This window comes from Nyctereutes procyonoides, unplaced genomic scaffold (assembly GCF_905146905.1).
Source record: "Nyctereutes procyonoides isolate TBG_1078 unplaced genomic scaffold, NYPRO_anot_genome, whole genome shotgun sequence".
NCBI lineage: Eukaryota > Metazoa > Chordata > Mammalia > Carnivora > Canidae > Nyctereutes > Nyctereutes procyonoides.
In genome coordinates this window covers 6603462-6629276 of record NW_026575125.1, presented here as the reverse complement: position 1 = coordinate 6629276, position 25815 = coordinate 6603462, and the positions used below count along the sequence as shown (strand labels likewise).

The 25815-nt window shown below is 46.4% G+C and overlaps 1 protein-coding gene across 4 annotated transcripts in view; it reads right to left on the bottom strand.

Moving 5' to 3' along the window:
• SHROOM2 (shroom family member 2) overlaps nt 1–25815 on the bottom strand; it is a 143062-nt gene that overhangs the window by 27077 nt on the left and 90170 nt on the right. For 3 of the 4 annotated variants that reach the window (XM_055337509.1, XM_055337508.1, XM_055337510.1), the window contains one exon: nt 24488–24585. In XM_055337509.1, the coding sequence (XP_055193484.1) occupies nt 24488–24585 (98 nt within the window). Of the gene's footprint in view, nt 1–10260; nt 10464–24487; nt 24586–25815 lie in introns of those variants that run through there. The other variant, XM_055337511.1, reaches the window with a different exon arrangement.

The following is a 25815-nucleotide window of genomic DNA, read 5'->3' as shown; positions in this document are numbered from 1 at the left end:
CTGTGCCAAGCCCAAATAGGCTCTCTCTTCTGTGATTATTCTTTTTTTTTTCTTTTAACATTTTACTTATTTATTCATGAGAGACACAGAGAGAGGGGCAGAGACACAGACAGATGCAGAAACAGGCTCCCTGTGGGGAGCCCGATGTGGGACCTGATCCCAGGATCCTGGGATCACACTCTGAGCTGAAGGCAGACACTCAACCATTGAGCCACCCAGGTGTTTCTCTTCTGTGATTCTAATGCCACGTGGGGAAAGCAACTACTTTAGAAAATCAGATGAACGTTATTTCTTCATTGTCTTAACAGATGGATAAAAAGATTTGCTTCCTTTGGGTTTTATTTTTGCTTGTAGGTACTTGGACGGTAACAGCAATGAACTCAAATTAGACAGCCTGATAAGTCATTCTATGTAGAGAACAGATTAATAGGCTCCACTCACAGATGATCCAAAACCAAATATACGAGCACAGACTTCTGAAAGGGCTAGTGTGCAGTCACAGAAAACACCTAGATTCAGAGATTATAATCTGTGAGGGTCCTTAAGTATCCAACTCTGTTGTCAGAACACATGTTTTGAATCTATTCCAGGCTAGAGACCCTCATTCCTGGTTCCAGATGTGATATTTTTAAAAAAAAAATTTTTTTTCTTGAACAAAATCAGCCAAATTCCCTCTGCCAATCAGAGCTCCAAGCCAGTTAGAATCAGAGGCACAGATAAATGGAATATAAATGACATTTGCATGTGATTTATTAGCAGTTTTGTCCCGGCGTTCTTTGTTTTTGGGTTTCCTAAAAACATGTTTTACGCAGTTCAAAGAACAGGCAAGCCTATACCAACTGCAAATTTTTAGAAGTGGCTGAACGATCAAATCAAGATTTTAGGGGCAAGTGGGGGTGGCCATGGATGTTGCTCAGCTCCTGGTCACAAAGTACACTCAGCGTGCTCTGCAAGTCTGACCAGGTGACTCAACGGGGACCCCGCTCGTCTTCTGAAGCTGCAGGACACAAGAGTGCCCTCAGGAATGCCACCAGTCACCCCACAGTGCTGGTGGAGACCTGCTATCTCTTCTGATAGGCATTTGGGTGCCCAAGTTCAGCTAACGTAGAGCCAGCCAGGACCCCGCTGTCAGCATGGGTCAACGAATGTCGGACCAGAGAAGAAGTGAAGCAGGACACAAAATGCAAACCACAAGAGACACATGGAAAAGTTCCCTTGCCTCCTGACCCCCTGACAGCTCCTTTCACAGTGCATGGGAAGCTATTACCAATTGGAAGCCAATCTAAAGAAAACAGGGAAAGTGTAATAATTACTAGAGGTTTTTCGCCCCTCCCAGGCATGAGGTCATCCTTCTATATTTCCTTCTGAGGTTTGTAAAAAGCAGAGTAATGCTGCAGATACACACAGCCTCCTTAGACTCTGTCCTGACCCCAACCCCTCACCTCTCTCCCACCTAGAATAAACCCCTGCCCTGATGGACAAGAGCAGGGCCATGTTTTTGTCTGAAGTTTTGGTTTTAAAGCTTTTATAAGGAAGATGATTTCCAGCAAAATATATGAGGGAATACACAACCTCCAGGTATCCATGCCTTAGAATCAACCACTTTGTATTCCTGGTGCATCTTGTTTTGGAACCTCCCCCTCTAATTCTCAAGAGTATTCTGAAGGAATGTAAGGGATGACTTCAGATGTACAAATCCATGCTCTCTTCAAAACTTACCGCATCAGAAGCCAGGCCTGGGCAGAGGTAGGGGCTGATGAGGACATGCATGCCTGCATGTCTGTATCGGAGCAAAAGCAGAAGTAATGTGGAAGTCAAGCCAGTGCTGAGAATCTCTACCTTATGGGACCCTTCCCTCCCAAATTCCTTATCTCCCATTTTCCTAACCCCTTGATCGGAATATTAAAAACAACTCCTAAAGCTTTTTAATCCTTGGCTTGGCACGTCCCTCCAGAACTAGATTATTATCATCCAAAAAAAATCTCAGTGAGATTAAGTACCCCTTGGTATCACCCTTGGAGGGACCAATCCTTATCCTTAATCCTTCACCCAGAAAGGCTTCTCAGCCCCTGGGCCCAGGGGATTCAGCCCCCGGGCTGTAGTCTGCCCAACCCTGGGCTAGAAGGCAAGGCAGATATTAAGTCTTTAAAAATTCAAGCTCAAAAAAATAATAATAAAAAATAAATAAATAATAAATAAATAAAAACTCAAGCTCATTTTGAAAAGTACTAAGAGGAATGTTTGAGGAGAATGCCAACGGGGTGACGAGGGGAGACTTTACACAGAGGAAGGCCTGCTGAGTTCTTTTAAAGCTATGATTTTTTTTTAAAGATTTTATTTATTTATTCATAGACACAGAGAGAGGCAGAGACACAGACAGAGGGAGAAGCAGGCTCCATGCAGGGAGCCCGATGTGGGACTCGATCCCAGGTCTCCAGGATCACACCCTGGGCTGAAGGCAGCGCCAAACCGCTGTGCCACCAGGGCTGCCCTAAAGCTATGATTTTTATAACTTTTATGGCTGTTTTTTAGCTACTCGTGGGAGCAACAGTCTCTTGTGACCAACCTCATGTGAACCACAAACTGTCACTTGAAATTGTTAGATGCAGCTAGAAGGAAAAATCGGATCAGATAAATATTTTATTATGGCAGACATTTCATTCATCTAAATGATAGTTTCAGGAACATCTAGGCTAAGTAAGCTTTTATTAGGTATGATCTATCATTGATAAAAACTTAAAAGCTAGAAGCATTAGGGCATGGGTTAACAAGTGACAAATGAATTTGGGTTTACCTTCAATCATGCCCTCTACACCTACCTGCTTTTCTTCTGAGCCACTTAAGCTTTTTTTTTTTTTTTTTTTTTTTTTTCCCACTTAAGCTTTTAAAACCACGTGTTTGAATTCCCAGAACTCTAGCTACAGATCTGGGAGGTCTTCACATCACAACACATTTTCACCTCTCATCTTTCCCACACCCCACAATTTTATCAAGGTATTGTTTACACATCATAAAACTCAAGCGACTGGAGGTTTGGGTAAAAGGGCAGAGTTGTATCTTCACTACCACAATCAAGTTAATTGCACAATTGCACTGCCCCAGAAAGTTCCCTCTTGCTCTAGGGCAGTCATTGTAACCCTGCTTGAAACCCCTGTAATTTACTCCTACTCCGTGCTCTTTATCTGCAAGGAGAGCCAACTTTAAGCAGATGTAGAAGATTAAAATTTAATAGAACACAGGGAAACACATTTCAACAAATTTGAGGGTGAATCTGTTCACAACTTTTGCAAGTTAAATTTTCTGAAAGCAGAACCATCTTGCCATAACTTTTCCAGATTGTTAAATGAAGTATTCCGCGTGATGGATCACCTGTGATGGGCATTTCCAATCTTCTCTCCTCCACTTACTGCATTTTACAAACATGTACACATTTTTGTTCCAATTAGCATGAAAAGTAGATATGTTTGATCCTCTCCTCCGGAAACTTCTAGCCTCTCGTCCCACCACCACCAAATTAAGGGCAGACTGCACACTTGGTGTTCCAGGCTCCCTGCGTCATCCTTCCCGAGCCACCTGCCACTCCACAGGGACCTCTGTTCCTGCAATAGGCATTTTAGCCAGAGGCCGTTCCCTGCCATCCATGCCTGGTGGTTTCCCTATCTCCACTCGGATCCACTCTTCAGGATGTGCCCCACAGACACCATTCCTGTTTTCTTTAAGATCCACATGAACTGCAACCTTTTCCACGAAGTGTTTCCTGGACCTGTTGACAAAGATAAGCCTTTCTTCTGCTGAACCTCTGTACGGATGTAATCTCCACCTGCGTATTCACAAATTGTTCTCAATTCACTTGTGTTATTTTCATTTGGTATCGCTTCTCCTGGGTACACTCATAGCACCCATTTCTGTCCCTGGGCCTCACACAGTCCCTGGCACAAAGCAAGGCTTCAGCAAAGACTCAGTGGGGTAAGGGGAAGAAACAGAGGAGGCAGGAAGGCAGGCAGGGAGGGAGAGGAAGGCAAGGCTGGCGGGCTGATTTTCTTGGGCTTTCTGACTACCCTGCAGCACAGCATTTACATTCATTTCTGTGTCCTTCCAAATTCATGTGTAAGATCGTAACCCCCAATGGGAAGGTGTTAGGTGGTGGGACCTATAGGAGGTAATTAGATCATGAGGATTGATCCCCCAGTGGAGGGACAGTGCCCTTAGAAGAGAGACATAAAAGAAAAAAAAAAAAGAAGAAGAAGAGAGACACAAGAGATGCCTGAGTGGCTCAGTGGTTGAGCGCCTGCCTTTGGCTCAGGGTGTGATGATTCTGGGGTCCAGGATTGAGTCCCACATCCGGCTCTCTGCATGGATCCTGCTTCTCCCTCTGCCTGCGTCTCTGCCTCCCTCTCTGTGTCTCTCATGAATAAATAAAATTTTTTAAAAAAGATAAGAAAGACATAAGAGAGCTTGCTGCCCTGCTGTGTGGTCTCCAGTACGTAAGGACACAACAAGAACAAGAACACAGCCATCTGCAAACCAGGAAATGGGTCTCACCAGCAACCAAAATAGTTGACTTCGATCCTGGACTTCCAGCCTCTGGAGCTGGGAGAAATGTCTGTTGTTTAAACACCTAGTCTATGGTAATCTGTTATGTATTATTTTCCCCAATAATAGATGAGAAGATCCCTCAAGGGAGATTCTCTCTGAACCTGAATCAACCTTAAAGGCTTGCTGGCACGTAACCACACAAATACAGGTAACTAGAGACATACCTGTCATTGGAAGACCATTGAGACTGTGGTTCTGCTGATCTAGTGGAAATTAAAACATAGGGGCGCACCTGCACACGCTCACACACACACACACAACTATATGCTGGAGCTGGATGGCCTGGGAGATGATCTCATGTTCTCACCTGGTCATAAATGAGCTGGACACTGTCAGCTCTGGTCCGTAGCAGTCTGCTGACTCTCTCCTTCCATTTTCACATACATTGCTATGGATGCTCTAGAAACAACTCACAGATTCAATGATGTCTACTTGCCCATGAAAGGCTATGTGAAGTAACTCAATTTTTCAACAAAGCAGTGACCATAATTAAAATACTAACTGGTGATCGAGCCCTTTACTCTTTTGAATGTTTACATCTATAGTTATATGGCTTCTACTTATTTTATTTTGACATACTTAAACTGAGTGATCAAACGTTTTGAGGTGGTGTATCAAAGGAAAACACACAAAAGGAACATGAAAATACACACACAAAAAACATCCCAATGAAAGAAAACAACGAGGACAAAGGGACAAGCATGGACAAGTGCTCACATGAGCAGACCCTAGAATATAAGGAAGTCTGACAGTTGTGCCTCAGATGGACCCTGGGAGTCCTGTCAACCAGAGCAGTAAGGGTGGCAGGATGCTAGGGGGATACTGGGAAGCCAAGCACTTCTCAATTCTGCGGCAGAGGCAACTGTATCATTAACCTCCATTTGCAGAGAGCAAGCATGACCGACAAAACGTAGCACTTGCAGGACACTGCAGCCCCAAGAGCCTAAGTAATGTGCCTAATAACCTAAGCTCAGGTGTAATGTTCGTTTCTCCCTGCTGCTTTCTCTTTGCCACACCACATTAAAACATTCTTCTAAAACACCTGGGTTCTGGGTGGCTCAGTAGGTAAAGTGTCTGCATTCGGCTCAGGTCACAATCTCAGGGTTCTGGGATCCACCCTGCTCAGTGAGGAGTCTGCTTCTCCCTCTCATTCTGTGCTCTCTCCCTCTCTCTCTCAATAAATAAATAAAATGTTTAAAAACCAAAACCAAAACACCTGGGTTCTTCTCGTGAAAATACTGGAGAATATTTCAGGTGGCAGGCTACAAATAATAGGAAATTTCACACCCACAGAGCCCCAGGTGGTTATACTTTCTAGGTACTAATGCAAAGGCCAGCACACAATAGTCAGGAGCCAGCAAAATAGGAATGGACTGTGCAAAGCCGCCAGGAAGGGATAATGACATCATTAACACTAGTTAGTACATTAAAAAGGAAAAAACTAACTGGAACCAAACATAAAGGTTTCAAAAGTACACATCAAATGCACTTCAGCCATCTATTTGGAACCTAAGTAACAATGATCAAGAAAGAAAGGCCCCATCCCCAACAGGAAAATGAACATAAAATGTGAGCGGTAACAAACAAAAGAAAAGAAAACCAAATGGCTAGATAAGTCACAAAGTTCAACTTTACTTTGCTAGTTACTGAGAAAAAGTAAGTTACAAATGGAGTTTCTCTGCAACTGTGCCTGGGTGGCTCAGTTGGTTGAGTATCTCTTCATCTTGGCTCAGGTCTTGATCTCAGGGTCATGAGTTCTAGTCCCGTGTTGGACTCCACACCATGCAGCCTACTTGAAAGAAAGAACTTTTTTGCCTATTGAGTCCCAGAATTATTGATATGGACCAAGTTTTGGGAAAAGCAAGACTGTCCTAGGCTGTTGGGGGGGCAGGTAGGACATAAATAGTACACATTTTATGGACGGCACCTTGAGCATACTTCCCAAAAGCCTGCCTTGCAATTCCACATCTAGAATTTCATCCTAAGGAAATTAGCGTGCCACAACATGAATATTTCACTACAAGATGTTTGCTACAGTACTGCTTATAACTATGAAAGACAGGAGATAACACTAAAAGTCCACAGGACCTCTACTGGGCATTCGGATCTTAGAATGCCGTGCATTGCTCACAGAACTTCCTTATTTAGTAAGAATATTTTAATTAGTAAAACAGATTTTAAAATAACATATACACAGCCTAGGAGGCTGTATCCTCAAATTAGTAAAAATCCCGACTCTCAAAAACATATGTCAAGCTTATGAAATAAGGAGCCGTCTTGAATGTGGGTAATTATGCAATAAAAGATTAAAATAGTTAGAATACTATATTCTCCCTATAATTTAAAAGAAAATTTTTTGCTTTCGTTGTCTTCTTCCTACTGCATATGATCCAAAATTCTGAAAATCCCACATTTGAGATGGTCTAATTATTATTACTCAGCTGAACCGTATTTGGAAATGGATTATTTATCTAATAGGCTTTAGATATTTTTATTGTACATAAAAATTTACCTTATATAGTTAATTACTCTATAAAACGTCTACTAGGGATGCCTGGGTGGCTCAGTGGTTGAGCGCCGCCTTCAGTCCAGGGCCTGATCCTGGAGTCCTGGGACCGAGTCCCACGTCAGGCTCCCTGTATGGAGCCTGCTTCTCCCTCTGCCTGTGTCTCTGCCTCTCTCTCTCTCTCTCTCTCTCTCTCATGAATAAGTAAATAAAATCTTTAAAAAAAATAAAATAAAACGTCTATGCGAGTGCGTGTATGCTGTCCATATATACACATGTATGTACACATGCATGCATGTGTATATAAATGTTAAACACCTTCCTAGAATTTCTAGTTATTCTACCTTTAATGGCCTCTGAGTATGTTTAAGGGCCCACTGGCTAGAGTTTATAACAGTCATTCAATAACAAACTTTATGTGAGTGACATCCCAGAGCACTTCATTTGTTAGTCACTGACTTTATGGAGTGATAGCACACAACACCTAAGCAGGTGTAGCTGTCAAGGGCACTGCCACTGCTTCAGCAAAGCCTACCGGCAGAAGACGGACTCTGCTGCAGGAGCTCCTTTTATCTCTAAGTGGATCTCAGAGATATTACACACGTGCCTGTGTGTGTGTGTGTATGTCTCCTATATATTTCTATGTCTTCTTACACATGAATGTTGGTGGCACAGGAGTAAGATAATATGACCTATGAGCCTGGAAGGGTGATCTTAAGGGGAATTCGAGTCCCTGGCTTCTTTCTCTGACAATGAAAAACTATTATGTCTAATAGGGACCTTAGAAATCAGTAACTCTGAACTCCTGTTTTAATGGATAGATGGAAGGTCAGAAAGGTTGAGCAACCTGCAAATTATACCCACACAGGTTTGGGACACGTGTCTCCAGTCTCTCCATCTGGTGAGGGGTTCTCTGTACCACACACTCCCTGGGAGTCTATCCTAGGAGTCCGTCTCACTGTACCATGAGCACACTGGGGATGGGACAGGAAAGTTAGTAAGACACTAGGTTTGGCAATGTGTACCACCATCTCACTCGCCCATACTTACCTGGAGGACTCTCTTAATCACAGAGGTGGGAGGTATGAGTCAGCAAGAACCCACCACATTACAAAGCAGCCATACCGCAGGCAAGGCTTCTCTGTGAACTGGCTGTGTGAATCCAGTCACTTCAGCCCCAGTTTGTTTATTATAGAATGAGCATAGCATGCAATATAATAAGGCCCAACTTACATGCGTGTGCGAGCGTGCATGTGCGTATGTGTGTGTAAGAGAGATAAAAATATGTAATGCTTTGTCAACTTTAAGAATAAACACAAGGGATTCTGAAAAAAAATTTTTTTAAGGCAAAAAACTAAATAACTCTAGCATCTCTTCAGACATCCAGCTATGTCTACAAGCCTCTCAGAAAGGACCTGATTATCTAGAAAAAGCCAGGTAGAAAACACGAGTGTCCACTGATCCAGTGGACACACAACAGCAGCCCTTGTTTCTACTACTTCTCCACTTTAATCTTCTTAAATTTTAATGCACACAAGAGGCAAAGAATTAAAGGCATGAAAAATGAAACAAATGCATTCTAAAAGCCACATGAGATGTTAACTTCCTAATATACCTCTGAAATTCAAAGGTGGACTTTGGGAAAGCAGCCAGTCCATGCAGAATAAGGGGCAGCAAGCATACACTTACCAGGGTCATGTCACTCCAGTTGGGCAAGAGATGCCTAATACAACCTATACTATTCATACCAACATGTATGGTATTCCTAGCACTCTTCTAAAAGAATTGCTTCTGTGTGTATTCTGTTCATGTATCTAGGAGAATACCCTGCAAATTTTTTAAGGGGTGTGTGTGAGTGTGTGTGTGTGTGTGTGTCTGTGAGAGAGAGAGAGACAGAGAATGTTGTTTTCATCATGCATGACAAAAAGCAACTGTAGAGATGCACCTCTTTCTACCATCCGTGGAATACTTTTCTGCAACATAGCCATAAAGAATATTTATAGAATATCCTCTCAAGGACTCTGCTTCCCAAGGAAAATCTTGCAGTCAGCCAGCAAATCTGTACCAAATTTTCAGACATTTTACATAACATGTTTCATTCATTCATTCTGTAAGTCTCCAATATGTAAGGCTATTTAATGATTTAATTATAAACGCTGCCAGGTAGATTTCCAAAAATCTTTCTTCAAACTCCTTTTTCTCTTCTCAATAGCATGACCGCTAAAACATGCATTTAAAAATAACTCCTTCCTATGTGAGTCAGTAAATGCAGACCCAAACAGTAGATGCATGTGCGTGCATGTGTATGCACACACACACATATATGCAGCAATTTCTCTGAAAATGGCATCCTCCCTCCACACACAAAAGCATCCGGTAGTAAAGCAAAGGCATTTCAATCATCTAGAAATAACGCCCACGGATGTTTCTTTTACAATATATAAGGTAAAAAAGGATCCACAGCACACGTACGGTAAAACCTGTAAAGAAATGGCATGCCATGCCTCTTAACTGTCACATCCCACCAGAGAGCAAAATCTAAGAGCTGGAAAATACTCAGAACCGCACTGATTCCATTTTCTCCTTTTAGATGCTGTCGCTGCAATTAGCAAGCAGGCTATGTGTGAATTCACCCACAGAGCATTTTTTCATGACTAAACATGCACACCTGATTTTGCTTTTTTCCCTCCACTTCCATGTGGCTGACTCACCATTTTCTTTCAGTGTCCACATTCAGCGTCTCAGTCATGAAAATGCTAATTTCTTGCTGGTATGGAAAAATGAAAAGGCGAGACAAGGCACACGGGTCTTCGTGCAATGCTGGCCTCCCGCGGGGCAGGCAGGTCTGCAGCTCTCCGGCGGAGCAGGGCTCCCCGCGCGCCAAGGCTACCGGGCACTATGGCTCGCAGCCCGACCCCGGCGCTGGAAGGCACTGCCTCCTAGTTTCAGTGCGCTTTCAGCCAAGCGCAAAAACCAAAGCTGCAAACTCTGCAGGCACCTATGGGCACACATGCAGCACACGCGTAGTGTGCCCACACGCATACGTGCACGCATGCAGAGCTGAGCTGGAATCTGCAGCCCACCTGGCAGGAGTTTTCATTTTCAGGCAGAACAATAAACAAGACAAATGTGTGCAGATCTCCCCAGATCTTACTCACCGCGCCGTGAGCTGACAACCTGCTTTTAAAGACAGGAGAACAAAAGAAACACTCGTAACTGCAGACGCTAAGGACGTCAGGCAAGCAGTCCCGTGCGGGCTGAGCTGCCTGAGGACAAATGCGGGGCGTCTGGGGGCGCAGCGCTCGCCGCCTCCCGCGGGACCAGCCTCAGAGCCCCGCGCCCAGCAGCTGGCCTGTCGGTGCCTGCTGCCTCGTGATGGGCAAGTTCCCGCAGGCTCCGGCGGCTCTAACCTCGGGACTCAGACTACTCCTCCTGACCTCAGGGCCAACGTTCCCCAGGCTCCTAACGCTTAGCCACCACCCCCACCCCGGCCCCCCAACCCTGCCAGAAGACTTGCCCGTTTAAAACCCCAAAACGCTTGGCTGTCTTCCTCCTTATAATCTAAAAGGGGGAGGTACAGGAAAGCCTGCTGAACATATTTTTACTCAGCTTTATCTATTTAACTATGCTAATCACATAGTATGTGCGATACACTATTCAACTCCACAAGCACAGTAATATCAGATGGAACAATGAAAGGAAAAAAATCCCGCTGAATAGCCTAATTTATGTCTCTCTGTATTCTATTTGTACTCTTAGGTTTATTACACACTCATTAGGAACGTGATCCAGCAAACAACTAACAAAGTACTTCCGGAAGTTTTACTGTGTGCAAAGCATTCAGGGGAGAAGACAAAGTCCCAGCCTGACCGCGACTTACCAGTCTGTCATCTCACAATGATCCGCATTGAAAGCCCCTGCCCTCCACCTCCCTCCCGAAGCAGCCCGAGACCTCAGAGTCACCCCCACACGGAAGGCACCCCCCCAACGCTGTCCTGGACAGCCCCTTCCCAGACTGAGCTCCAAGGCCTCTCCAGTCTCATGCTTACCCTTCAGAATGGGTTTTCTCTTTTCAACCTGCTTCCGTCAGCCCTTTCTGAATTCATGGCAATTATTTCTGAGTCTTGCCCATTTGGCCAATGACACATGCTACTCTGCAGCATCTCCCAGATTACTGCTATATTTGTAAGAGTGACTTTTCCCTTTTTTCCACACCTTCTTGATCCTAAGCACCAGTGCTGATGCATGCATGTTATAGCCAGTCAGCATTTAAATAGGTCTGCAAGGAACGTTGCTATGAGACCTCATCATCCGGGAACACGAGGTTATTAACTTAGGTGGCCTGATGCATGCACACTGAAAAGGAGAATGAGAATTTGAACCTGTGTCTTCAACCCCAAAGCTTACATTCTTTCTACAACTTCTCATCACCACCTATTATTTTACCGAGTACATGATCCCGTTCCTAAGAGAGGGTAACATCTGCCCCAGACTATATCCTCAACACTCAGTGCAAGGATGCACAGCCATCCACATAATACATATCTACTAAGAATCTGGTAGCTGATTGGATATTTCACCACACTTACTGCTCAAAAGGTGTGTTCCTAATATTTACAAGCTGAATAATACAAAATACATTATTTTAGAGGCACTTGGCTGGGTCAGTTGCTGAAGGATATAACTTCTGATCTTGGGTTCTCAGCTCGAGCCTCATGTTGGGTATAAAGATTACTTAAAAATAAAATCTCAAGGGACACCTGAGTGGCTCATGGTTGAGTGTCTGCTTCCGGCTCAGGGTGTGATCCTGGGATTGAGTCTTGTATCTGGCTCCCCGCAGGGAGCCTGCTTCTCCCTCTGCCTGTGTCTCTCATGAATAAATAAATTATTTTAAAATAATAAATTAAAAAAATATTTAATAAAATTACTCTTTTAAATAAGCACTTCATTTTAGAATGCTTTTAGATTTACAGAAAAATTATGACAATAAGAGAGTTCCCATATACCCACTGCCTGGTCTACCCAACAGTTAACATCTTACTTAGTATGGTAACGTGTTATAATTAATGTGGTAATCTTGGGATATGAATATTAACTGAAGTCCATCCTTGATTCAGATTTCTTTTTTACTTAACGTCCTTCTTCTGTGCCAGGACCCTGTTCAGGGTACCACATTACATTCAGTTGTCACGTCTCCTCAGCTTCTCCCAAGCAACGGCTTCCCAGAATTTCCTTGTTCTTGATGCCGTTGACAGTTTTAAGGAGTATTGTTCAGGCATTTTGTAGAATGTTTCCCAACTGAAATTTGCCTGATGTTTTGGTCATGGTTATGGTTATGGATTTTAGGGAAGATCACAAAGGTAGCAAGTGCCATTCTCATCACATGACAGCAAGGGTCATGCTGTCAACGCAACTTGTCTCTGTGCATCGCCTGGCAGGGGTTAGCGTATGCCAATTTCTCCATCGTGAGCTCCTTCTCTGCCTCCACCTTTTCATCCTGCCTTCTTTGGAAGGATGTGAGCCATACACAGCCCATATTTAAGGAGCCAGGAGTTGTATTCCACTTGCCTCAGGGCAGAAGATCTACACAGATTACTTGGAATTTTTCTGCTTGGGAAATTTGTCTTTTCTCTCTCCACTTACTTGTTCAATCATTAATGCAAGTCAGTTATGAACTCAGGAATAAACTTTATACACTGGGTTACAGTCTAACACTACTTTGTCTTGTTTAAATTATTCTAGCTATAGGAAGCTATTTCAGTTGGCTCCTGTGTCCCTCTGACACATTATTGGGCTTTCTGGTTTGGTATTTCCTTACTTTTTTTGGCACTACAAGATATTCCAGTCTCATTTTGTTATATTCCCTGCCCTGGTCACTTTGACTACAGAAGGGTAGTGGAAAACAAGATCTGGATGCTGGTTGTACTTGAGGAGTTTTTAAAGAAATGACCTCCATGAATTATTTCCAAAGAGAGAGCACTTTTGTAATATCAAGATTCATAATCTGGGTTCTCATACATCCATGTTTACTAGAGAGAGGCATAATTATCAGGGTGTCTAGGCCACTCACGTCTTTTCAGAGCTTGCGCTATGTTAACACTAATAAGCCTTTACGTTATAAATACTTGTAATAAATTGCATACACACCCTGTCTTTGACCCAGAACATTTGTGCTCTTGAAGAATTCCACAAATAAAAAGGGAACAGAACAAGATAAGCAGCCTAGCACTTACATTCGAGAACTCTTCCCCCCAGCCTCTCGGGCAGTCCTGGTGAACCCTTAAGCCCTTCTGGAGTCACTTCACCTAATGTAGCATGCCAGTCTTTAGGGTCTGACGGTGCCCTCCCCACCCCATGCCATCACTCCAATGCAGAACACATCACAAAGGAGCCCATGGGGGATCCCTGGGTGGCACAGTAGTTTGGCGCCTGTCTTTGGCCCGGGGCGCGATCCTGGAGACCCAGGATCGAATCCCACGTCAGGCTCCTGGTGCATGGAGCCTGCTTCTTCCTCTGCCTGTGTCTCTGCCTCTCTCTCTCTCTGTGACTGTCATAAATAAATAAAAATTAAAAAACAAACAAACAAACAAAGGAGCCCATGGTTAGCACATCCTGCACTCTCCTCTACTCCTGCTCTGTGAAGGCATCACAGCCACCTCTACCTGGGGGGACAGTGTAAACTCCTGAAGTTCAACCACCACCCACGAGACAAGTAAGATGAAGATGACAAAAGAAATGGATTTCGTTCTTGCAAGAGAATCATAAACAAAGTCTCTCTTTAAAGATTTTATTTATTTATTCATGAGATATACACAGAGAGAGAGGCAGAGACATAGGCAGAGGGAGAAGCAGGCTCCATGCAAGGAGCCCGATGTGGGATCCGATCCCGGGTCTCCAGGATCATGCCCTGGGCCAAAGGTGGCGCTAAACCACTGAGCCACCTGGGCTGCTCACAAAGTCTCTTTGAAATATCTAGACAGACTGCCATCTATGTCCCATGTTCCCATTCCTGAAAGTACACTCACAGATGGCCATCCCTTGACCAAACCCAAGGGCTGGCAAACCTTTCAAGTTTTGCTGGAGCACAGCTACACATACTCTTGTATGTACTATTCATGGCTGCTTCTATGCTACAAGAGTTGAGTCATCACAACATGAACAGTTTCTCCCCTGAAGCCAAGAATATTTCCTGTGTGACCCTTTACAAATTCTGTCGACCTCAGAGCGGCAGCCACATTTCTCAGACTTGAGTAATGCACAGACTCATTTTATTTATTTGACAGAGAGAGAAAGAGAGAGAGAAGAGAGAGAGAGAGAGAGAGAGAGAGAGAACAAGCAGGCAGAGCGGGAGACAGAGGGAGAGGAAGAAGCAGGCTCCCCGCTGAACAGGGAGCCCGATGTGGGGCTCAACCCTAGGACCCCAGGGTCATGACCTGAGCTGAAGACAGATGTGCAACTGATAGAGCTACCCAGGCACCTGAGATTTATATTAACTTTTTCCCCTGTGGCATCCCAATGTTGACAGATTTTAAAAAATTAAGATAAAGTCCACATACCATAAAATTTACCCTATGAAAGTATACAATTCAGTAGTTTTTAGTATATTTATGGAGTTGTGCAACCATCATTATTATCTGATTCCAGAACATTTTCATCACCCCCAAAAGAAAATCCACACCTACTACAGCAGTCATTCCCATTCCCCTCAACGTTTAATTCCTGGCAAATGAATCTACTTTCTGTCTACAGGTTGTGCCTACATATGAAACCATGCAGTTTATGGCTTTATTTTTTACTGCATTGTGAAATATGTCTAAACACAAAACATTGTCTTTTCCTTATTTTCATAGCTCTTTGGCTATAAATTACAAAACAAATTTGCAAGTTATAGGAGAGCAAAACTATAAAGCAAATGTTTAATGCAAAGGGTGATGAGGCTTTGCGGAGAATGAGCTGTTTCTCCTGTGGCCCAGCTTTTTCTTTTGGGTTCAGCTACCACAGTTTCCCTGCTGTCACAGAAGGACTCATTTCACTCACTGTTTTTCTTTTGACTGATAGGACACAGAGCTCTGAGGGCCTGGCGCTTTGATGTCTTTTCCCTGATCTAGAGAGAGCTTGGTTTGCATGTGAATGTGACAGATCTTTCCTCTCAGCCAGGAACAGTTACGTTCTTAGGCACTGGCAATGAGACAACTCTCACACACACAAGGTGTGGTCATGCACATCATCCAGAATATCCTGTTATGAATTTAAGGATTAATATGGAAACAAAGACAGAAAATGACACAATGAGAACATGTATATCGCCAAGAATATGCTCCAAATGGTGTCTGAGAAAACTTGAGGAAGATGTACTTTTCTGGCTACCACATTGTCACTATCCATGCTTGTCCACCCTCCTCCTTCACCTTCTCTTTGTCTGAATTCTGGTGGGGGTGGTAAGGATTACTGTGGGAGGTGAGGATTACTGTATTGGGAGTGGGAGGAAGGAGGGCTGCTAGGGATGGGGTTGGGGTCAGACATAAAGCATTATCCTGGCTCTGTGTTGTCTTCTACGAGTTCTTGGGGGATATGTGGATTTAACACATACACTCAGAAATATCTGGATTCATTTTAGATTGCTTAAGAGAAATAGGTGACTTGCAGAACTGTCTTTTTTTAATTTCAAATTTATGAGTTAAACTGGTTAGAGACCAGCTTCAAGAATTTGACAAGCACTTAACACACTGAGTCTGTGGGAAATGAGTTTTGACAGCCAAGTACTCATCTCACGTCCAAATGATGGCAACTGTTTTTGAGTAAGACATACTCTTACTGCACAGAGTGGATCATTTCAATTTATCTTTCAAGTTAAAAAAAAAGTAAACCCAGTTCAGGAGTAACTGCTCAATGACAAAGTGGTTTTCTTTTGGGGTGACAAAACTTCTGGAACTAGATAGTGGTGATGGCTGCGTAACATGAACTAAATGTCACTGAATGGTACACGTTCAAGCAGCATGTTTTAGGTTATGTGGATCTTTCAATTGAATACATCTTTATGACCCCATTAAAAAAAAAAGGGCAAGTGACTGAGAGTAACCTCAGAGACAAAGACCAGTCACTGTGGCTCTATGGAGAGATACCTATGAGCCTATGGGTTCCAAGGGGAAGAAGGTAGACAGAGAACCAGATGGCTGTACAGCTCTCACAGTCATCTTGTAAGGGAGATCTGTATTGATGGGCCTGACGTTCCCCAATGGTCCTTTGCACACGCCATGATTTCAGAGTTCTAATATAAGAATAAATGCTAGCAAAGGAAAAATTTGCTGTAACTAAGCTACCTTACGCTGGCCTCAAACAAAGTGGCTGTCTGCATTTGGTGCCTACTTTCTGAAGTCTCTAATACTGAATGCTACTGGAGGTGGCCTCAGGGGTAGGCGGGTGTAGAAGGAATGCACCTACTGGGTCACCCCCTATGACCTTGCTCCCTAATCTTGCTCATGTCTGTGAAGCAAGTTTCAGTTTACCATTGTTTTAGAATGTCCACTTTTTAAAAACTTATTTTAAAGACTTCTCTTTTTTATTTGATAGAGATAGCAAGAGAGAGCATGAGCAGGTGCAGGGGAGGGGGAAGCAGGCTCCCCGCTGAGCAGGGAGCCTGATGTGGGATTCAATTCCAGGACCTTGAGATCATGACCTGAGCAGAAGGCAGATGCCCAACTGACTGAGCCACCCAGGCACCCCTAGAATGTTGACTTTTGCACGACACTTAGTCACATTAGAACACCAGCATGCCCTCTCACAGGCTGTACTTTCTGCAAGGGAGAAACTAAAAGCCGATGTTCACAGTTCATGGATGAGATATGTATATACTTCTTTTCTATTCTTTTCAAGATTTACTTATGTATTTGAGCAAGAGGAAGAGAGCATTTATAAGTGGGGGTGGGGTGGGCAGCAGGAGAGCGGGAGAGAGAATCTCAAGCAGAGTCCACACTGAGCTGAGCCCAGGAGGGTCTAGATCTCAGGGCCCTAAGGTCACACCCTAAACCGAAATCGAGAATCCGAAACCAATCGTGCCAGTCAAGCACCCAAAGATGTGTGTTCATTGATTCAATCATTCATTCATTTTTTTCTTTTTTTCTCTTTTTCAAGATTTTATTTATTCATGAGAGGCATAGAGAGAGAGAAAGAAACACAGGCAGAGGGAGAAGCAGGATCCATGCAGGGAGCCCGACATGGGACTCGATCCCGGGACCCTAGGATCATGCCCTGGGCCAAAGGCAGGGGCTCAACTGCTGAGCCACCCAGGGATCTCCGGATGTGCATACATTTCTTTTTTTTTTTTATATATATTTTATTTATTAATGAAAGACGCAGAGAGAGAGCAGGCAGGCAGAGGGAGAAACAGGCTCCATGCAGGGAGCCGGATGTGGGACTCGATCCCAAGAGCCCGGGATCACGCCCTGGGCCGAAGGCAGATGCTCAACCACTGAGCCACCCAGGCGCCCTGTGCGTACATTTCTAACATGGATTCATCATTTAGGTTCGATGAGGACATGTGACTTCACCCAGTACTGTTAGGAAAGCCAACTTCATGTGGATTCCGTAGCGTGTCACGCTAGTTCCCATCAGAAGAAACTCGAGCTGGAGGCCCGATACTTCACAGCCTGGTTCTGGAGTCAAGACAGCAAGCGCCTGACCTAGGCAATCAACCAACCGGAAGAGCCTACACATGTCAAGGGCAACTAAGATGATCTCCCAAGGCGGCAGAGCCGGCTTCGCCAGCACCTTTGACAATACGCAACAGCGTTAATGTGCGGAGCAACGAAACCTGTGGGACCGTCTGGATGGGGGCTTCCCGGCCACCTGAGCCCTAAAACACAGGCGACGAGAGAAACACGGCTGGAAAGCCTGAGGGATGGGTCTCGGCGTGTTTACGTGGATTTCTGGAGAAAGGCAAGCACGTCGATGAGAGCCTTTCCGTGCCAGCCAAGCAAGGCCAGCCGACGAGGGTGTGAGCTCTGAAGAGAGCGGTCAGGGGACAGGAGAGACCAGAGGGCTACTGCATCCGGAGAGCTGTGCAGGTGGCGCCGTCCGGGGAGGGGACGCCGCCGCGCGGGCAGGTCGCGGGGCCGAGCAGCCGGCTCGCGCGGCCACCTGGGGCGCAGGCGCAGCTCCCGACCCGGAGGAAGGTCTCCCGGAAGAGCACCGGAAGTCACGTGACCGCCGCGGTTCCGGCCGCCGTCACGCGGCAGCGCCGCCCGCTCCCCCGCGCCCCCCCCCCCCCCCCCCCCCCCCCGTCTCCGCACCCCGCGCACGCAGTGCCGCCGGCCCTCCTTCGGCAGCCGCTCCCTCCCCCCGCCAGCCCCACGCCGCGGCCTCGCCACGCTTCCTCCCAGATAACGTGCAGTCCGCAAGCCAGACCGGCATGGGAGCCACCGTGGGGCCGCAGCCGGCGGCTGAAGCCACGTGGCTGCAAACGTCGGGGAGGACCGGGAGTGACGACCCCCCCCCCCACCCCCCACCGCCGCCTCCAGGATTTTCCCTGCGGCACCCTTTGTGCGCTCCAGGAGGGAGGACAGAAGCGAGCCTGCAAGCGCTCCACGCACAAACACCACCGCCCTGGGACGGAGTTGCGCCCGTGCCGGCTGCGCCCGTCCCCGTGCTGGCTGTCCCCGTGCCGGCTGCGCCCGTGCCCGTGCTGGCTGCGCCCGTCCTCGTGCTGGCTGTCCCCGTGCCGGCTGCGCCCGTCCCCGTGCTGGCTGTCCCCGTGCCGGCTGCGCCCGTGCCCGTGCTGGCTGCGCCCGTGCTGGCTGCGCCCGTCCCCGTGCTGGCTGTCCCCGTGCCGGCTGCGCCCGTGCCCGTGCTGGCTGCGCCCGTCCCCGTGCTGGCTGCGCCCGTGCCGTGCAGGCTGTGCTCGTGCTAGCTGTGCCCGTGCCCATGCTGGCTACGCCCGTCCCCGTGCCGGCTGTGCTCGTGCCCGTGCTGGCTGTGCCCGTGTCCATGCTGGCTGCGTCCGTCCCCGCGCTGGCTGTGCCCGTGCCGTGCAGGCTGTGCTCGTGCTAGCTGTGCCCGTGCCGGCTGTGCTCATGCCTGTGCTGGCTGTGCCCGTGCCCCTGCTGGCTACGCCCGACCCGGTGCTGGCTGTGCTCGTGCCGGCTGTGCTCGTGCCCGTGCTGGCTGTGCCCGTGCCCGTGCTGGCTGTGCTTGTGCTAGCTGTGCCCGTGCCGGCTGTGCTCATGCCCGTGCTGGCTGTGCCCGTGCCTTGCAGGCTGTGCTCATGCCCGTGCTGGCTGTGCCCGTGCCCAAGCTGGCTACGCCCGACCCCGTGCCGGCTGTGCTCGTGCCGGCTGTGCTCGTGCCCGTGCTGGCTGTGCCCGTGCCCGTGCCGGCTGCGCCCGTGCTTGTGCCGGCTCTGCCCGTGCTGGCTCCGCCCTGGAAGGCATCCAAGCTGGAGTGTCGCCTTGTTATCCCAGCACGGGCTTCAGCTTCAGGCTTCGTAATTACCAGGCGGAGCAGTACAGGATGTAAAGCTTCAATTGCCCCTTAGCTAATTGAGGGCCAGGAAAAGCAAATGTCTTCCCTAAAGCAACAAACGAGGCGCAGACTTTGGCTGAGTTCTCTCTCTTACTTTGAAACTGATTTGTAAGAGGCTTGTTTAGTAAATGAAAAAATCAGTCTTTGCATTAACCTCTGTGCACCAAGTCACCTCTCAGGGAAAACGTACAGGAAGGTGATCCCCTGGTGGGTTTACCTTGTTTATGAATTTTATAGTAAAGCACATTTTCCCTAACGAGCTTGATTTCATACGGATTCAATTTTACGGCTGTTGTTGGGAATTCAGAATATAATCTCATTCTCCTCCTCCTCCCTCATCTGTCCCAACAAGATAGCAGCCTGCAGGTCAGTGCCAGCCCACAGGCAGCAGCTCCTAAATGTGGGGGTGGAAATGGCTGGAAGGCAGCTATGAAGACGGAACCCGCCAGCACCCACAGCCACCGTGCTCCACCCCCAGATCTCCTTTTGCCTTTGGTCTCTGGAGCCTCCCTGAACACAGTACTCCTTGAACTCTCAAATTTGAAAGCAATAATTGACCCCAGCACAACTTAGCTTTTATTTTGAGATGTTTATGTCCTGATTCTCAATGTTATGTCAGGATAGAAAGACAAGCCCCATTTCACTTACTATTGTGTAAACTAAAATCTTAAAATTTCAGCACACAGAATGTTTCAATATGGATCATTATTTGCCATAACCAAGGACTGAGTCAAGGGCTGTTAGGCCGGTGCCCATCCATTCATCTACCAATCCACCCTGTTTACCCATCTACCTACCCATCTATTTATCTACCCACCACCCACCCATATCTCCATCCACTGGACAACTGGCCCATCCATTTTCCAGCCACTGGGCTTACATAAAGTCCCCTCCTGAAACTGAGCATGAACTCCCAATTGCCATTTGCCAGGCAGATGTCCTCAGGTGGGCTTGTTGTATTCCAAGAACAGCCTTTTAATAAACATCAAAGCCCTGAGGGAGAAATGAGCTGGCTTATTCAAGGGATAAAAGGTGGCAATGAGTCAATGAGTCTGGAGCTTGGATGAGAAAGAAGAATGAGAAAGGGTGCCCCCCCCCCAAAAGAGAGGGTCATACAGGGCCTTGCAGGGCAAGGTCAGGAGCTTGCATTTTATGCCGAGTGCAACCAAAAGCCATTGAATGGTTTGGGGATGGGGACTATTATAATTTAATTTATATTCCAAGACCAGCAAGGAGACAGCAGCCATGGTCCAGGCTGGAGATGATGAAAGCTGGAACAAAGAAGGGGAGAACTTGATCCCAGAGTTGAAGCAGAGCTCCTCAGAGAGCAATATGCTGTATGGGGGAAGTGGGCTTTGGCTTGTGCAGCAAGGTGACCAAGCTGACTGTGGCTCAGATGGGAGCCCCTGCAAGCAGGGTGCTGGAGTGGCAAAGACAGGCTTTCCATCGCTGCTCTGTTCAGAGGCACTACCAGCCAGTCACAGGGAGACCAGCAGGCAGCATGGGAGTGGCTCCATGAGAACTAGGAAAGAGTGCACAAACACATATCCAGGTCCCCTTCCTCCCCACCCAGCCTCTGTGGAGAATGCCTTTGTGCAGCCATACACTCGGAAGGTCAACTCTTAAAAGTGGAATCACTGAATCAGAACGTGCCTGCAATTGCAAGGCACTGCTGGCAGTGCTAATGCCACTCCCTCTTCCTTTCATTTCATTTTGTTTTTTAAAAGACCTTATCTATTTATTCATGAGAGACACACAGAGAGAGGCAGAGACATAGGCAGAGGGGAGCCCAACATGGCACTTGATCCAGGGACTCCGAGATCACACCCTGAGCTGAAGGCAGATGCTCAACCACTGAGCCACCCAGGGGTCCCTCTTCCTTTCATTTTAAATGCTCCCATATCAGGGGTGGCCTCATTAGCTCAAAGGTGGGATGACACTTCCCAAGAGCACTGATGCAGCCGACAGCACTGGTTAAAATGTATAAGGCAGAAAGGACATTTCTTCCGGTGTTCTGGACTAATTGTATCCGCCCCCCCCCCCCCCCAATTTGGAAGCTGAAGTCCTAAGCCCCAGGACCTCAGAATGTGACTAGAGATGGGGTAATTAAAGAGGTAAGTACAGTAAAATGAGGTCATCCAATCTAAATGGTGTTCTTACAAGAGATGGGGCAGAGACACACAAAGGGAAGAGCACAGGAGGACGCGGTGACCTGCAAGTCATGAGGAGGAGCGCCCCCCCCCCCCCAGAAGCCAAACCTGCTGACACCCTGACCTTGGGGTTCTGGGCGACATCAACAGCAGAAATTTACTCTCTCAGTCTGTGGTGGGGGGTTATGACAGTCCCCAGCAAGCTGCTACATCCAGCTTACAGGTACCCCAGTCAGGAGCCTGGGGGGGGGGGGAGTACTTGCAGAGCCTCTGGGAACAATGGAAGTTGGCCTTAAGTTTAAGCCAGTCGGAGTGGGGAAAGGGGGTGCTGTTCACCACAGGAAGTGCTAGAAGTAAGCAAATGCAATTGGATTTGCTCTCTTGGCTTTGGGTTTCTTTAGGCTCCAACACCTCCGGTCTTCCCCCAGGACTCAGTCAGGATTCACCTCATGCTCCTTCCAAGATCATGAAGGACCACATAACTTTCTACAAAAATTCTAATTATATGCCATCACTTCAGTGTACATACTGGTGTCTCTCCTTCCCTCCTACACTGTGAGGTCCTTTGGGAACAGAACCTTTGTCCTACTTATCTTTACATGGAACAGAATCTTGAACCTCACAAAAATGTTCTCAATGTGGTTTGAATGAACAAGTAACTCTTATCTTGATGTTATTGTGTTGTCTCAACAGAATACAATGAAAAACATTCATTATCCTGTACTGGTTATCAGATCAGTAATTTTTTTTTTTAAGATTTTTAAGTAATCTCTATGCTCTACGTGGGGCTCGAACTCCCAACCTTGAGATCAAGAGTCACACACTGTACTGACTGAGTCAGTCTGGTGCCCCAAGTAATTCATATTTCTTATACAGACATTGTTATAAGTTTACGCAAAACATTAGGTGTCTTGAAATCTCTGCATTATAGGATTTTGTTTTTGGTGAGCAAGACAGTCCTCTACAAGACTTTTCTTTTTTTGTCCCCCAGATTTAATGTTTTAAGTACACTATTTCTTACTGATCCTTTAGAAAATAAACATTCTCTGAAAAAAGCGGGAAATGGCTTTTCAATGTTCCTGTTCTAGATTTTGAATCTCGCCATCCTTTGAGAATGCACAAAGTTCTGAAAATTGCTGGGTCTACAGCTCCAAAGCAGAAGGCTCTGGAACTAATTTCTTCGGAGTGGTTATGCAGTCTGCTGGAAGACATGGCCATGATAAATGACGCATGTGGTCCCTCCTGCCATTCCTCTTGACCCTCTCACTATCGATAGTGCCATTTACAACACACAGACACACAGTGTACACTATAGCCACTCATTAGGACTCCGTTCACAGCAGAGCCCACTCCAACCACCACGTGAACTCTCTGCAGCGCAAGTGCAATGCCTATGGCAGGGGCACAGGAGCAAAGCCAGAGCCTGCAGGTCCACCGTGCACTGAACATCTTCACAACTGCAGCAGAGTCAAGGGGAGGGCTGGGAAAGATTACAGCTGGTGCTGGGCACGTGACGTACTCAGAATCTGTAGTAATAAAGCTATAATTGTGTTTCTCAGAAACTACTGAATTCTGTAGGTGTATTATTCATCAGCCATTCTTTCTTACACAGGGATTCTTGGTTTGAGCCATGCAGACTGTTAATTGCAGGGACTTCCTACACAAAATGCAGCTCTTGTCCTCGCAGAGCCATGTAAAGATTGGTTGCTCTCGTATAAGGCTAACAGCACTCACGTTTAAGGCCAAATGCAATAAAACCCTGTTATAGAAGGCCCTTAAAAAAAAAAAAAAAAAAAAAAAGAAGGCCCTTAAAAGCAAACACTTAAATCAGTTATTTCTGCAACGGTACCTTATGAGGTCGAGTGTTTAAATCTGAGTATCACAAATCACCAGAGATTCTCAAAGCAACAGAAAAATCTGTATTCACTGACCCAATTGTGTAGGTTTATTTCTGTGCTTCTTTCAGCCCTTTTAAAATAAGGTGATACCACAGATCCTACAGCAATCTATGTTTTCCTCTCCCTCCATCCTCGTGCATATTAAGGGCAAGAGGACTCTACCTACTTACCTACCTATGTATTTGATCTAAACTATATCTAAACAGCTACACTGGCCACATTTAAGAATTATGGGATACAAAACGGTAATATGCTACTGCCATGCAGAATTCTTTCAGATGCTCTGATCCTCTTGAGGAGCCAGCAGACTTAATTCTGTTTTCATGCTCAAAATAAGCCCAATTTAGAAAGGCTGGCTCTATTCCTTCCTAATTGACAATCCTGGGCAACTCTGATTTGGAGACCATGCCCCAGCAACCCAGCTGTGTACTCGATCATTAAAGCATCCCTTCAATCGAGCAACTGGATAAAGCATTTCATTCAAGCACATTACACTGGATTTCTCATTCTATCAACATAAAGAACCTTACTGTACAGAGAACACAGCAGCCATTTTAAGAACCAAAAAATGCCACGAAGGCATTAGAGGGTGTCAGCGCCCTGGAGATGCTTCTCCTGGCAGTAGGGCAGGGCTGCAGGCTCCGTTCGAAACGCACCGCGGCATCTCCCCCCAGGCACGCTGGAAACTGCATCCAGTTAGCAGCCACTCTCGGTTTGGCAAAAAATGGATGCCCAATCATGTTCACTTGGGATTCACCCACCGGAAAGAAGGCCACCCCCAAAATGTTTTCTTAGTAACCCCAGATCCAAACTTCACCTACCTCAGACTGGGATGTCCCTCCTCGGCCCAGACTGTGGAGGAAAGTTCTCTGCGCTCACCAGGGTCCCCCACTTGCTGTTGTGGTTCGATGGCAGCTTCCTGCCAAGAGCAGCACAGTAAGACACCAAGTCATCAAGCTGCCTTCTTTAAGACATCTATTATTATGAACCCCGTCATTGTGGGTTTGTCCTGTGAGCCTGTACCACGGAGGCAGTGACGCAGCCTGCTGTCTTGTACTGCCACTTGGCCACGGGGCTGGCAAGCTCAGTTCTCCAAACTTATCAAAACAAATGAACTAGACTGTAAGTCCACTTCTGTTCTAGGGCAGTTAGCAGAAGGCCTGTGTGAGGCCTATAGAACCGTGTGGCACAACTGGTCCAAGCAAAAACAAAAGCACAAATCATCTCACATACAGCTGGTTACAACTGACTACAGCGAAGCCTCCAGCCCTCGGACCTGCCAGAGTCTGGATTCTTCTCTCCTGACAGAACAGCGTGGAATTCTCAGAGGTCACGCTGTGCAGGCCACAGGTTGACACAGCCACGGCAGAAAGCCACACCCATGGCATCTGTAGGCCCACTGGCACCAGGACATCACAAAGAAACAGGCAGCTCTCTACACGCACCTACAGACTATGGTGCACTGAACTCACTACTGGTTATTTTTAAGAGAAGCTGCACCTCTTGCTATAAAAATTTTCTTTGAAATATATGAATGTAGGTTTAAGAGGCAGCAGAGGCCAAGAGAGGGAGAGCCAGCCTGGCAATCAACTTTGAGTATGCCTACGAATACTCTGCTTTTCTAGAAAGCTTAAATTCAACTTCTACCATCAAAGCACTTACCTTATAAAAAGTGCAGTAGTTTAATGCATTGCATATTTCATTACATTTGCCCTGGAGCAATCTCTAAAAATATTTGAAGAAAAAAAAACACAAAAAAACTAAAAGAACAAATACTCAAAATTTTAAAAAACGGCTTCAAGGTTTTAAGACTGGTTATCGCACATTGTCCTGGGTCTTCTTTACATGGGTACCCCTTTCCATTTCAGAGGAGAACCTACCAATTTGTAGAGTCCTCCTCAAATTCTTTGCTTGGGTTGGGGAAGCTAATCATGGGGAAAGACAGCTGAAGCAAGAGGGGAGGAGGAGGAGGCTGGGGACTCGAGATAGGCACTCAAAGATGGCACTTAAACTACCACGAACATACGGATTCTGTCCCCAGGTACCTTTCACACAAGTTGACATGAGAAGAGCTGGCGCATAGACATGCTCAAACAGTTGGACACAGGTCACACGGACCCCGGGCCGTTATATTCTGGGGTGCATCCTG